General features: G+C 36.3%; 1 protein-coding gene across 2 annotated transcripts in view; it reads left to right on the forward strand.

Moving 5' to 3' along the window:
• Positions 1–2379: 2379 nt before the first annotated feature.
• The window catches only part of bpnt2 (3'(2'), 5'-bisphosphate nucleotidase 2), a 50203-nt gene continuing 36685 nt past the window's right edge, over positions 2380–15897 (forward strand). The window contains exons 1-2 of one of the 2 annotated variants that reach the window (XM_026282739.1): positions 2380–3038; positions 9489–9608. In XM_026282739.1, coding sequence (XP_026138524.1) covers positions 2700–3038; positions 9489–9608 — 459 coding nt within the window. In that variant the 5' untranslated portion in view covers positions 2380–2699. The remainder of the gene's footprint in view (positions 3039–9488; positions 9609–15897) is intronic. The other variant, XM_026282747.1, reaches the window with a different exon arrangement.

The following is a 15897-nucleotide window of genomic DNA, read 5'->3' on the forward strand; positions in this document are numbered from 1 at the left end:
GGGCTCAACATAAACATCTGTATCCTCATTTATACCAGCTGGCACTGACATTCCTCTGTTCCATGCGAAAGGACCTTTTCCAAGGCTGGAGAGGTTCTGTCCAAAAGGAGGAATCGTCTAAGCCCCAACACACCTATAAAAAGAATGTGTGATCCTTCCTTCACCCACCCAGTGTTGCAGTTTGTTCCTCTAAATCCATAGTCCCATAAACACAACACTGCACTAAAACTAGTAACAGTTCAATGCACAAAACACACCAGAAACAATTCTTAACCTTTCCCACCCCACACTTTTCTGTTGCAATTTGCGTTATTACACTCCCTCCACCATAAGAACTACACTCAACACCGTCTCACTTATGTTGTTACTACTGTCACTTTCCAAACAATTTATGAATAATGAATGAACTGTGTGTGACAGTAAACACAAGTAAATTCAGACAGAGAAAGAAACTTATTTTATTTGATACCCAGGCAATGGACAGATGTCTGCTCAGGTCATTTGATTCAGTATGTTTTTATTGGCCTGCTATTTCTTTGCACAGTAGCTAGGTGTCACTAAGCAATAATGAATGAAGCCTTGAGTAATGAACCTTTTGGTGAAGCAATGGGCTGCGAGGTCTCTTTTTTTTTTTTTAATGCCAAGGTACCAAAAATACAAATACAGATAATATCAACATCACGTGCAAAGAGGTGACAGTACACGCAAAGCATAATTTAAGAATCATTTAACAAAACAAAAACTTTAACAAAATAAATTAAAAATATTAAATAAATGAATCGTTTTACAAGCTTTGAGATTCTTAGAAGATGAAATAGTTTGAATATACTGTTGAGCCTCTTTTTCAAAAACAATATATAAAGAATTTTGACGATTGAATTTACTACGGTGAATGTGAAATTTAGCAAGAAGTAATAATAGGTTAATAATAAAATATTCCTTAATTTTATCTTTTGGTATATTAAAGAAGCCGAACAGTACATCCTTAAAAAGCAGAGAGAAACCATGGAGCACACTGCGATTGACAACACTACAGAATTCAATCCAAAATTGCTGTGTGTGAGGACAATCCCAACATATATGTACATCTGTTTCATTAGGGTCACCACAAAAACAACAGCTTGTATCGATGTCTGATTTAAATCTTTTCAAAAACACTTTATTTGGGTAAAATCTGTGTAATAATTTGAATGAGATCTCTCTAACCTTGTTTGTTATTATGTATTTCGAAGACAGATTCCATACTTTTTTCCAATCAATATGATCAACCACATTCCTCCAATAAAACACAACATAAGGAGTTGTTACAAGCTCCTTTTGAAAAAGTGAACTAATCTTAAAGTTACGTGATGGAGAAGGTGACAGAAAGCATAGTTTTCCTACTGGGAGTTCAAATGGGTCTAAAGAAAATAGATAAAGTGCTGGTTGATCTAACAGAGTCCCTTAAAAGCATAACAGCTCCTTTAGGAATAGCATCCATGACAATGGAAAATTCTTTGGGAGTTACTGGAAAATTTAATTTACATAAAAATTCTTCGTAACTTAAAAGAAGACCTTCTGAGTTAAATAACTGGGAAACAATCAGAATGTTTTTCTCAAACCAACTACTAAAAAACAAAGATTTTCTCTTATATACAATGTCTTGATTGTTCCAAATGAAGTACCGGTGAGGGGAGAAATTGTGCTTAAAGATTAATGACCATGCAAGTAATGCCTGTTTGTGAAATTTAGATAAATTGTAAGGGATTCTAGCAATATTATAATTGCAGATCAATAGGAAAGGGAGACCACCTAATTTGGAAAAATAGTAATTAGGGATAAAATTCCAGATTGAGTTTGGGTTACACAAAAACTGTCTAATCCAATTAATTTTGAAAGTATTGTTCAAAGAAGAGAAATCAAGGAAATTCAACCCACCATGCTCATACGTGTTCATTAATACAGACTTATTAATATAATAGATTTTGTTTTTCCAAACAAAATTAAACAGGATTTTATCAACTGATTTACAAATTTTGTTGTCCACATATAGAGAGAGTGCAGAGTATGTAATTTAAAAAAAAAACTATCTCAAGCGATTACAGAAATCTCTGTGATAGTGAAATTACTTTATTTGAAGTTAGTAACTCAATTCTAGAACTTAAAAACAATAAATCTCCCGGAACGGACAGGCTGCGTGGTCTCAGTGGTTCAGGAAGCCTCATTTTGCCATCACTACCTTCCACCAATGAGAAACCTTTAGCCACGCCCCTACATTTTGGCACGCCCCTACCTTTCGGCGCGCCCATTGCTCCAGGCTGCATCTACCCCTGTCTCGGAGAGGTTTATGATGCTGAAGCAGTAGAGGGCGCTCTCTCGTGCTCAAAACTGTTTATTCTTGACCAGGAAGTATAACGTAGTGTTAGTTCAGCCTTGGTTGACACGACGGTGGACGTGGAATGCATACAGTATTACTCGCTGTCACATACATCTGTCACTGTGAGAAAGCAGATATTTGTACTAAGACTAGGGAATATACTACAAACCAACGAAGGAAGTTTTCGCATGACCTAATCTGGATTTCACCAGTGAAGGAAATAAATAACACTTGATTTAGTAGCGTTAAAATTACGTGCAAATGATCACCAAAGAGGCACACGTATAGTTTAGCTGTTGCCGTTCTCGTGTTCATCGGTTTTGTTCACACGTCCGCCTTTGTTATGGCTCCGATGGGCATCCGGTTGTCCCCGCTCGGCATAGCCGTGTTCTGCTTACTAGGAGTCGGCGTGATCTATCACCTTTACGCGGGAGTTTTATCTAGTAGAATCGCCTCGTTCAGACAGAAGAGGACTGTGGATCTGAGAGAGCTGCTCGCGCTGTCCATGGAGGCTGCGGTGCAGGGCGGACGGGAGGTGAAGAGGATCAGGGAGGACAACACGCTAGAGGAAAAGTCAAAGGGCAAAACAAAAGAAGGGGCCAGTGAAAAGCTCACGCTGGGTGATCTGAACTCCCACCGCAAGATGTTCTACCTGATCAAGAACACCTACCCTGAAATACAGGTACAGGCAGGGGCAGGGCAAAAATATATGTATTTATATATTTATTTATTTCTACATGTATTTATTTATGTATTTCCACATTTCTACATTTACTTTTCCCTGCGCCTGTATGCTAATTGAGAGGGGGTGCCAACATCAGTCGGAAGAAGGATTGGTTAGAGCGATGTGATCGAATCTACTACTACTGCCTTGATTTCGCTGGTACAAGGAAGCCTACTGGTAATGCTGCCAGTGTTGCCAACTTAGCGACTTTGTCGCTAGATTTATCGACTTTTCAGACCCCCATAGCGACTTTTTTTTTCCAAAAAAGCGACTAGCGACAAATCTAGCTACTTTTTTTTTGACAGACCTTAGTCTCTGCCGCACGAGCATGAGCTCCCCCTCTCCCTCCCTCTTTTATTATATTATATTATTTATATATTTTTTTATTTATGCACATAAATACATTTGAAATATTACATGAGTTTGAATGAGTTTAAATTGATTAGAATAGTTCATAGAAGCAAAGTCTGATTGAGTCTAATGGGATTTGGAGCTTGGCTTATCTGAACATCCTGTTAATTAAAGTCTATGGGATTTTTATGATTTTTAATATTTATTTTTATGAAAACCGTAAGTCCAATCAGTTAGAAAAGATTATATAGCACACCTCATCTGTTCAAACAAAGACTTGAAAATGTTTCATTTATGTGCATAAAAAAAAATAATAAATATTAATAATTTTTTTATAAACTTTCATAAAACCCAATATAGTAATTATGCAAAAACGATCATCTCCTAAAAACCATTAAATTTGATCATATTTTAATAGTATTGCCAATATATTTATCAAGTTATCACACATTACTGAAAAAGTGAAGAAGGGACACTATAATAGTTATCTATTTTCATGTTGTGCATATAATAGTACTCACAAAAGGACTCATAATTTACTTGCAAAGATACATGTCCATTGTGCAACTGTATCATCTATACAAACCATTGTGCTTGGACCCCTTATGATCACCTTGATTTAAACCGCATTGTTTCAGTTACCTTGTGTGTCGTTGCCCACAACACGATGGTGACAGGACTGTGAAATAGCAAACATGAGAAAAATAGGCAGAATTTATTTCGCATCCAGCTAGACAACCCTGTCATAGCTGTTATCATATCCTAGGCTTTTTATTAGAAAGGAAAACAGCAAGGGACCATGAAAAAAAAAAAAAAAAACTGTTACAGGTGTATTTTTTTTTTTTTTTTGCAGTGGGGCAGCTCAAGAATGTTGGGCACACAAGTACTGTGGCCAAGCCAACATCAAAGTTAGTTCACTAACTTTTAATTCTAGTTTATTATGCAATTGTATGTGTGTGTGTGTGTGTGTGCAAAGACCTCTAACTAGCTTGATCTATTCTTTTTTTTATTCTATCTGTTTTCTTTTTATTTATTATATTATTTAAAATCCCATGCTACGTGTACTGTGTTAACCTAACTGAGACTTGTTATAGCACTTATATATCAATGCACTTTTTGTTGTTTTTGATTGCTTCCACTGTCTTCATCTGTAAGTCGCTTTGGATAAAAGCGTCTGCTAAATGAATAAATATAAATATAAAGATTTGCTCTTGTCCTTCAAGGCAGCTTGAAGTAAGTTTGTGTTACTGAATGACAGTAATAACCCGCAACAAACTGTAGCACACTGTAACATGAAAAATTGTATCGATGTTATTGGTTACTTCAGTAACACAAGCTTACTTCAAGCTGCCTTGAAGGACAAGCGGAGGTGGAAGATGATCCGCTCCGTGTCTCCTGAGAGCTCATCTTTACAGACTGAGATGATCGAAGGGCAAATATTATTTACATATTTAGTAATACAAGGCACGTATTGCATACAAATCACCGCAAGAGTTTTTTTCTTTTTCTTTTTTTTATTAATGCAGAGAACTAAAACATACAAAAGTATAAACATACATCACATAATATCAACCACAAAAAAAGAAAGAAAGAATAAAATAGAACTAAAGAAAAGAGGGCCAAAATCTAAACAAAATCACACACGATCAAAGGCGGAGCAAATTCTAACAGTCCTTTCATATTAGTATATAGTGAGATTACATTCAAATAGTTTTCCATTTCTTTCAGAAAAAACAGAGAAGACAGGTTTACAGTTGGAGAATTTGCATTTGTGAATGTGAAATTATTATAATTTTTTTAATGAATAACAAAACTGATATTTTCGTTTGTGGGGTCAGAGTCATAACACTAAAATTTAATGTTTTTCATATGTACTGAGAAGCCTGGCAAAATCTTACACTTGACAAACACACCAATATCCTCCCAAAGTTTCTGGGTGTAGTGACATGACCAAAATAAGTGAACAGTTTCTTCAGAACTCGAACAAAAAGAGCGTGTAAGATCAATGTCAGATTTAAATCTTTGTATAAACTTCTTTACAGGGTAGAACCTGTGTATGAGCTTAAAATAAATGTCTTTCACTTTGTCTGTGAAAAATAATTTTTGCAGTAGAGACCAGATTTAATCACCACAAGAGATTTCAATATGCGCAGTGCGCGCCATTGAGTGACGTCTGTACTTCCTGGTCAGAGAGCACCTGTCCATCAAAAGCTCACTATCCAATCAGAGTAGATCACTGTTAACCCCGCCCCCACGAGAGGTTTGGGTCAAAACACCAAACGAAAAACTGTGAAACGTAAGCGAAATCTGTGGCAATGAATTAAGAATCCACGATCAGCAAAAACGAATCTTTGAAAAACATTAACAAAAATGAAGCATATTTGAAGAGCCTGTTACATTTTTGCGACGGAGTTCATTTTTTACATTTTCATTCTGTTTTTCTTCCTTTGTAATGGCATATGTTTGATAGTTTCTGAAAAAGTTATGTTCGTTATTATTGAACTAAATGTAATTCGATAGGCCTCCAGCTAACCAATCCTGTTTCAGACTGATGTTGGCACCCCCCACTCAATTAGCATACAGGCACAAGGAAAATAAATATAGATATGTGGAAATAAATAAATAAATGTATAAATACATAAATGAATACATATAGAAATGCATAAATAAATACATGCAAAAATACAGAAATAGCCATTTATATTACCAAAATGTATTTATTTTCACTATTATTTCTGCATTTATTTATTTATTTCTACATTTATTTTTTTTTTTTTTTCTTCTGTCATTTTTTTGTCCTTCATAAGTGTGAGGGGATTCAAATAAATGGGTAACGTTAAATATATTGACACAACTGTTTCATTTTTCAACAGTGTCAGAATAATCAGTTCACAGAGACCATGGTCTTCTTTAACATTCATTAATTTTATCACAAAAAACAGGCAACAACAAATGAAACTATCCTGTGCATGTTTTCTTAGCTACTATAGTTTCAAAGTATATATTTAGAATAAATGACTGCACATAGCAGAGGGGCGTGTTTTTACAAAAAAATATTGGCAACACATTTTTTTTATATTATTGGTGTTATTGTAATATGTAACACTTCAAATTATACAAAGTCATTCACAGTTCACACTAAACTGAAAAAGGCAGTTGGTGATCATTTGTTATTTTACAGGAAAAACACAGCAAAAATAATTAAAACCCATTGCAAAATTATGAAGTTATTGTTTAAGGCAGGTCATGTACTTTTAAATTGAGATTTTGGTCTATTTTGCTTCCATGTCTTCTTTTACTCTAGTTGAAATTTTTTAAATACATAAAGAGTTTGTTTTTAGCCTACTGTACATGGTCTGTTTGCTTATGTAGATTTATTCTAAATTAAAAGAAACAACCCAGTCGGCATTTCACCGTTGATTCAACGCTGAAACAACGTCAAGTGCAAGGGTTCCGTTGAATTACCCTTCGATTTTGCAAATTGTATCTATGTTGAAATCACGACGTTGATTCACTGTTGAAATCGCGGCGTTGATTCACCGTTGAAATCGCGACATTGAGTCACTGTTGAAATCAGGACACTGTTTCACCGTCTTACCTCCATCACGGGGGAATTGTGATCGTTCTGGAGACCTTGGATTAACGCTGAATTCGGTGTTGATTTTGAAAAGTTAATGAACGTTGTTAATATGACGTTGTTTCATCGTCGTACCTTGCACCATGTATAAATACACAATTGTATGTTCAATTAGATATTCAATTAGATAGTTTGCATTTAGATCAACACTGTACATGATAAAGGCTAAAAATCAAATGACTGGCAGCAATGGCTTTACAATCAACCTCAATAAACTACCACATCCTCAAAATTGTAAAACAGCAGTTTTATTTTGGAAACATACTATATAAAACAGATGAAAATAATCCCAAACTTTATTTTGCAGAGTATGCATGGATGTATTGTTAAAAACATGTAGTAGAACAATCCAAATACAATAATATTTAAAGGTCTTTAAAAAATTATTTAGCATATTTTTGCATATAAATGCATATTTTTTTGCAGCACTTACAAGGGAGACCCTTGTACCTTTATGACTGAAACCAGCTGATCTTTTATTTTGGTGGACAACTATGTAAGCTATAATGGTGATGGCAAAAGAGTGGTGGATAAAAAAACAACGGTCGCATCTGCTACATGACAATAGGGTACGCCAGCGGGAATAAAAATAAAAATAAAAAACCCCAGCGGGAATACTTGAAACATGTCAACTCATTTACGCCGACATCACCTTAGTGTGTCAGCATCTGGGAAAAGACGAAAAAATATAGCTTACAGGGAATCCAAAGTGCACCCAAACACCAGACCTGTTGGTTATTGGAGGATCTTCTATTTCTGGTCTGTTAAATTCATTAGACATTTTGCAACGAGCCTTCAGCCTGTGCTGAGTGAGCGAGCGCCTTAGGGGCCATTCACATATCGCGCCTAAAAACGTGTGGAAAACGCTAGGCGCGTCTTTCTCCTCCTTTCCAAAGCGCTCAGGCAGTTGCGCCCCTGAGGCGTCTGCCTTTGCTAAGCAACCATGACGTGCTCTCTCCATGAAGACGCGGAAATTTCAGCAAAGGATAAATGGATTTGCAGCTCTAAAAATCGCTTGCAGTCGGCTAGCTCTGCTACTAAATTTATTTCGAAATTGCAATCCATATACAACTATGATCAGCTGTTCCTTCATCTTGGCTGAGCTTTCAACGTTGTTACGGGTAAGGATGAAGCTGATTGGTTAGTTCTTGTCACATGACCCGCGGTGCGTTTGCGGCATTCTGAAAAGTTGAGATGTTTTTACATTTTGCTGTATCTAAAACGTACCGAACTGTGACATCAGTGTATCGTATCGAACCGAACCGTGAATTTTGTGAACCGTTACACCCCTAATATATATATATATATATGTGTGTGTGTGTGTGTGTGTGTGTGTGTGTGTGTGTGTGTATATATATATATAAATGCATAATTATTAGCATTGGCTTTAGTTATTTATTTTATTCTAGTTACAAAAGTACAAACGTGATTAAGTCAAGAGCGGTAAGAGATTTTCGGCCTAAAATCATTTGTTTTAAACTGCAGTGCTTAAAAAACGCATGCAAACATTAAGTTTTCATGACCACGGTACTGTGAAAATGGCTTCTTTTTTTTTGTGATAGATGCAATTTACAATAAGCATGTTAAAATAGCAGGTTATTCTACTAATTACTTATGGCAAATAGCGGAAGTCATATGCACCTTAGCATTGTGATCAATGTTAAAATCAAATTATTAAATAAATGCCTCCTATATGGAACAAAAGGCCAAGACCTACACTAACACTATCCTACTTTATCATCTATGGCACTGAACCTGATTATTGACGATCGTCTTTTGTAATCTGGCCCAATCACACGTTGGTGAGTGAATTTGATGTCTGCCAACAAGGCGACATATTTGCACTTAATGTAAATAGACAATCAGATTATTTTATTATTATTTCCAACAGTTAAACCCTTGCCCACAGAAAAAAGCTGTTGAAATCATGAATGATGTGGAGGATCATTGTTACGCTATGGACATAACTCAAAGTTCAAGCAAAGGGAACAAGGTCCTGACTCTGACCCACCCACACCTTGTAAACCCCAGAAAGGAAAAATAAAATACAAAAAGCTGACAGAGAGTGAAGAAAATGAATTGTCCAATTTTGCTATACTAGAGGCGATCAAAGGACTTTGAACCAAGGTACATGTTCAGCATGAGGAGATAGGTATACAAATGAAACAACACAGCGTGATGATTGTTAGCATCACCAAATCCATGCAAATAAATGCACAGGAGTTAAAAGAATGCAAAGACAAAATCAAAATGATGGAGAAGCAAATTGAAAGTTTGTGTGTTGGAAGAGGGAACGGTACAAAAGAAAGTGGTGTCTTCGGATAAAAGGTATCAAGGAGACCTCAAGTGAACATATAAGAGAGGATGTGATTCAGCTTCTTGGTAAGATAACACCTGAGTTTGCCGCTATCATTTCGAAGGCTGTGGATGTCATGCATCGGGTGGGGAGGAAGGAGGTCAGTCGTCCCAGAGATGTGATCATTGTCTTCGCCTGCAAGATGGTCCGAGATGAAATGTGGAAAAGAACCAAGACGTCTTTGGTATGTAAAGAAGCTGGCATCCGTTTTGTGGAGGATTTGACAAAGGAAGACAGACTTTTAAGATGTGAATTATGGCCAAGAATCGAACAAGCCAGAAAGAAAGGCAAAGCAACTGGCTTTAGAGACCCATTTGGGTACATCGAGGGTAAACGTATTTCTTGAGAGGGTATGACTGTTCCTATGAGGTGAGATGGACTGATAAGGAAACAGGATTTTGTTTTCTATTCCGCAAACTTTATATTTAGTCTGTGTTGCAACAGACTGCATTCTTATTTCTGTTTCTTTCATAGATTAATTTGTTGTTTAATTGTTGTTTAAAGTCAACGTCTGGCTGACTAAGCTTGTATTAATTTTTCTACAAATAAATTTTTCCTGTTATATGCGCACAAACTGACAGTCACCACTTATAAGCTACTACTATATATTGTAGAAACTTAATTTTCTGCAAAGTTGCTTTGTAATGATTTGTATCGTAAAAAGCGATATATAAAAAAATAAATAATAAACTTTAATTAATTGTTCATGTTCATGTTAAAATCTAACATCTTGTTTTTGACCTTGAATTGTAGGGGTTTAAATGATTCTGTTTAAAAAAGGCAATTTATTTTTTATTTTGCAAAAGTCAAAAATCACACTGTTTGTTTTTACAGGAAAATCATTCAGAGTCGGCAGATGCTGCCTTTTGTAAAAAAACTGGAGGGATATGTTACTTAGTCATGGGTCAAGTCGGTCTGCAGGTGCTGCTGTTTGCATGAATAAATGCCCCAATAAAATTATTATTCACAAGGCTGTTATAGATGGCTCGGAGTAGTTTTAAAATTGGACTAAATATTTATTCATTATTTGTTGTTAATACTAGCCCACCATGCATCCAACCATCCACTCAGCGTTAGGGTCATGCCAGTATCAAATTTTCTTGTTGCGATTAATTGCTCATGCTTTTATCAAAGAAAATTAAAAAGTGCTCATAATACAGTATTACAGATTATTTTTTTTTTTCTTATAACAAAAATAACTGAACATTTAAATACAATAAAGCATTTCAGAAAAATATATAAATTTAAAAGTTTTGCACCGATTAAAGTGCAAAAGAACTATAAAGACCCATGGTATTACTTTACAATAAGATATCTTTAGTTCACCATTAACATTCACAATGAGCAATAGCTACATTTGCTACAGAATTTATTAATCTTTGTTAAAAAATAAAAGTTTTAATTCATGTTAGCTCATTAAATAATACAGTTGCAACTTTAGAATTTATCAACGTGTTATTAAATATTGGAATACCTAAGGTGAATGAATGTTCAGAAGAATTTTTAATTGGCAGTGTATGTTAACTAATGAATTAAGTAATGTTAAAAATAAATCCCTAATTTAAAATGTAAATTAACAATAAAAAAAATTTCTGTCATGTTGTAGTCCAGATTAAAATAGCGTATTAAGACTTAAAAATTAAGTATTTGGCACTGTGATGAACATCATAGCAAATACACAAATCTGATTGGCTATTTAAAATTATTAAATATGTTTTAGAAAGTAGGGCAGCTGGTTTATTTGTGGTGTTTCCAAGGTAAGGACATTTTCTGTAGTTTAGTGTCCATCTGCTGTCAGAGAGTGAATGTGCTTCATTCAGCGCGCCTCTCACGTGTTCCTCCATGTGCTTCTCATGCGTGCTTGTTTACATCAGAGTCTTTAAAGCAGCATATAGCGGTGTTGTGCATTTTGACCAGTTGATGGGAATAGTATTCTTAAAATGTATTCCAAATTCGGAATAATTTGTAATATATAATTATTCGCTGTATTTAGAAGTGCCCATGATAACAAATTTGTGCATATTCATTACCGTGATAAATCGCATTACCGAATACCGGCACAAGTCTACTCGGCGTTAAGAGCTGTTCAGATTAAAACTACCAGCTCTGCAGTGAATCAGTGTCGTGGACAGAGGACAGAGCAAAGTCTATATTTCCATCTCGTTATGCCTATGGTTTAGGTTTTTTCTTATATAACTTATTTGTAAATAGAGCAGTCACTGTCTGTGTTTACACCGGACGTGAGAGTTGTCATGTGAAAAGTGTGTCTAAACTTGTCACATCAGTGATAAATCATCTGAACGCAGTGTAAGGGAAACAGGTCAATTTAGCTTAAAGGGAATCATTTAAGATTTTAAAGGGAATTTGAACAGAATCACTGTTTCACGGCTGATCACTGAGACGCCCTGCGATTCACTGAACGAGCCATTTAACATCAAATCTGCACTGGATAGTAATATCCAAAGTATAGTGAAAACACTATCAATTAGCACAGTAACAAGATTGGCAGTTTAGGACATTAACTTGTAAGCACAAAACAAAAGATACTTCTGTTTCCAATATGAATAAGGCTTTATTAGATAAATCTAAGACATATAAACTAATCTAGCACATAAACGCACGCACTCACACATTCACACAAGTTGCAGGAAGATCGAAAGTTAGGGAAAGATGAGTTTAAGATAATGGAAATGTGGAATCCCAAGTTTACAGCAATAAGTTAAATTGCATAGACATGAAAAACCCTCAATCACTTAATTAGCCCTCACATTGAGTACATCAATTAAGTTAAAATTATATTAGGTACACCAGTACAAATCAGTCTGGAGGTACATTGCATGTGTAAAGTTGTTGTTGAAAGGGGGTTTCCCCGATGTCGCTGATTGACTGGAAGTTCAGTATTCGTTGTGACGTCTTGGGAAGCCCGTGGTTGGGCGTTGGCTGAAGACGCAGAGTTGTGTGCCTGGTTGAAGTTGAACTTGGTTACAAAACTTAACTCCAAACACAAAACTCTCAAACGGAAAAGAAAAGAAGTAAAGTTTGACGAGACTAGGTGGTGTGTCTTCTCATCGTGGCTAAGTAGCAGCAGGCATGCAGGCCGAAGCACACTGGAACCGCGCTCAAAGAACGCTTAAAGTGATGACTAAAAGTATGGCTAAAAGGTAAAGCTAGGAAGCAAAGCTACAAGCTAAAAGCAGGCATGACTAACAGCAGAAGCATAGCTAAAAACTAAAAGCAAGATTTTATGGTGTCCTGAGTATTTAAACTGGCCTGTTGGCCACACCTCAAATGTTGTCTTGACCAGTCAGATATTGTCTTGGCTCGGGGTATCATAAATCATATGTTATCTTATCAAGCGTGTGGTCTCAATTTTCCCGCTCTTGCAGGGTCTAATTTTGGACATGATTCCTATAACAAGAATATTATACATTTGACAAATAACTGATGGTCATGACTGTTTCAAGCTAACAGATTCGAACACGTACACACTAAACATGAATATGTATCCTTGAGCTATCTAATAGTTATTAAAAGACATACACAATAAGTGATTATAACATGATAGTCAAATGTGTGGGTTACACATAAATGAATATGGAGTGAAGGGATGGACTGATATTAATTTATAAGTCTTTTTGAGTTCATCTTGGTCCATATATATGTAGAAAAGACAGTTTCTGTGTCATTATCTTTTGACAAAGATTTATGTGGAGACCAGGGGTTCAAAGGAACTCCCCCTTAGGAATTTCAGTCTGGTTCTCCTAGGTGGGGGAAGTGTTTAAGGATATTGTGTATAACTCTCATGGGTTTACATGTGATGTACGACGTTGCATTTCACTTGCCCCAAATTTGACAATCTCATCTCCGAATTGAAATTGTCAATAATTGTTCTAGTGGTGTTAATGTTGAAAGCTGTTCTGTGAAAGGGTTGGTTGGTTATCTTGCTTGGGACTTGTGGCACTAGAACTGATTTATGACCTCCGGTTGCCTTCCTGAGGAATTTGGTTCATGTTTCAACCACAGTCCTGATCGACTCTTTAATTTGTCTGATTCGAGTCAGATCCGCTACAGCAGTTTCAGAACATTTCATCATAAACCGAACGAGCATCATTTCTCTTAACACGCGACTTAATTACAGGCGGTATGCGTGGCAGTAATCCCCATTTAGGCTGTCCACCTACTGTATGTCATTAATAACTTACCCTCATGTCATTCCAAACCCTTGAGACCTCCGTTTATCTTCGGAACACAGTTTAAGATATTTAAGATTTAGTCCGAGTGCTTTCTGTCCCTCCATTGAAACTGTGTGCGCAGTATACGGTCCATGTCCATGTGACATCAGAGGGTCAGTTATAATTTTTTGAAGCATCGAAAATACATTTTGGTCCAAAAATAGCAAAAACTACAACTTTATTCAGAATTGTCTTTTCTTCTGTGTCTGTTGTGAGAGAGTTCAAAACAAAGCAGTTTGTAATATCCAGTTCGCGAATGATTGTTCAATGTAACGGGATCTTTTTGAACCAGTTCACCAAATCGAACTGAATCATTTTAAACTGTTTGCGTCTCCAATACGCATTAATCCACAAATTACTTAAGCTGTTAACTTTTTTAATGTGGCTGACACTCCCTCTGAGTTCAAACAAACCAATATCTCTGAGTAATTCATTTACTCAAACATCGATCATTCAAGACAACACCTCGATCATTCAAGACAACACTTGTTTTCTGGTACAGTTGATTTGTGTAAATATTTCCCAAAGACCGCTGATTTACTTCAATTATCCTACTCGCCCATTTAACAATTTGGTTTAGGGAATTCTTATTCTTATTCTCGGCTTCCATACCACACCACAATGGAAAACAACATAATAGATTCAATAAAAGCATAGTAAAACAAAGTCGCCATTTGTCTATCAATGTTAAATTTAGCAAGTTTCCTGAGGCAACTCAAACGTTGATGACCCTTTTTGCAGACCATTTCACAATTTAAATCAAATGACAGTTTTGAGTCTATGACTGTGCCAAAATATTTATAACTCTCTACACGATCCACAACCTGTCCTTTGATAGTTGTAGTGACGTGATCAACAGTGTGTGCTCTAAAATCAATGATTATGTCTTACCCGCATAACATTAGCTCAGAATCAATCACCAAAAGAATCAGTTCAGTTCAGACGTTTTGTGTGTCGTTCTGCTTCACACTGAATCACACATGCGCAGTATCATCAGTTCCTCGGTTCTTGAATCAGACGTGTCTGACAGAAACGGTTCGTGACTCGAGAACAGGGAACAGGTTTCTTGTGTTTTTTGGTAATACGATTGAGGGGATAAGAGATCAGATTACTACTACAAATACATTTGTTACCCCAAAATTAAATAATATAGAATTCTCTGGTGTTTATCTTTCAGAATTCTCCACATTAGATTCTCTATCCCTGTGTACTGTGGTTTTAAAAATGAAAGCTACCACCTCAAATGTTGATCTCATACCATCTAGGTTGTTTCAGTCATGCTTTTCGTCATTGTGTCCGGCTGTTTTGAGTATTATATGCACTTAAAATTGCCACTGTAACTCCTGTTCTAAAAACAAATAGCCGTGACTTTGAGAATCTTAACAAACTTTCGCCCCATCTCTAATCTCCCTTTTATTGCTAAGATGTTAGAACGTATTGTTAGATCACAATTGCTCTCTCATCTGTCTGAAAATAACCTCTTTGAACCTCTTCAATCTGGCCTCTGTAAAATGCATAGCACTGAGAAAGTCACAAATAACTTTTTGATGGCTTCCAATTCTGGATGCTTATCAATACTGATTTTGCTTGATCTCAGTGACACTATTGTTCATTGTACCTTACTTTCTCGTCTAAAGTCTGTCTTTGGTGTATCTGACTCTGCTCTGGGTTGGTTTAAGTCTTATCTCTCAGATCTCAGATTATATATATAAAAAAAAAATGGATGTCTGTTAATTTTCTACGTCTAAATAGTGATAAGACAGAAGTGTTGCTTATTGGTTCGCCTCAGTAGTTATTAGGTTATACGACCTGTCCAAATTTGATTGATGGGTTTGACCTTTGACCTTTAGCCCCTCCCCACATGACCTTTTGTCCTTGACCCATCCTCCACTAGTTATTGACCTTTTGACCTTGACCCTCCCACCTGTCCTTGACCTATGACCTTTTAATGGTCACAGGTGTTGCTATGCTATGCCATCTGTTCGTAATAAATCTAGGTTATACGTCATCAGCGTGAAATGACGCCATCCGTGAATAATCGGCAGCTGTGACTTGTCACCTGATCACATCGTAAGGGATTATCCTTATGACGAGTGTGATGGTCACCTGTTTGAGAAATAGACACCGGACCTCCGGTACGTGACCATCCGGCCACAGGTGACCTTTAGGTGAAAGATAAATCCTGTGTGTGCGTGACCATGGTTTATGGTCTGTCACGTGTGGGGCGGGGTTTCCCCGTGA

Source organism: Carassius auratus, chromosome 2, assembly GCF_003368295.1.
Source record: "Carassius auratus strain Wakin chromosome 2, ASM336829v1, whole genome shotgun sequence".
In the NCBI taxonomy this organism is placed as follows: domain Eukaryota; kingdom Metazoa; phylum Chordata; class Actinopteri; order Cypriniformes; family Cyprinidae; genus Carassius; species Carassius auratus.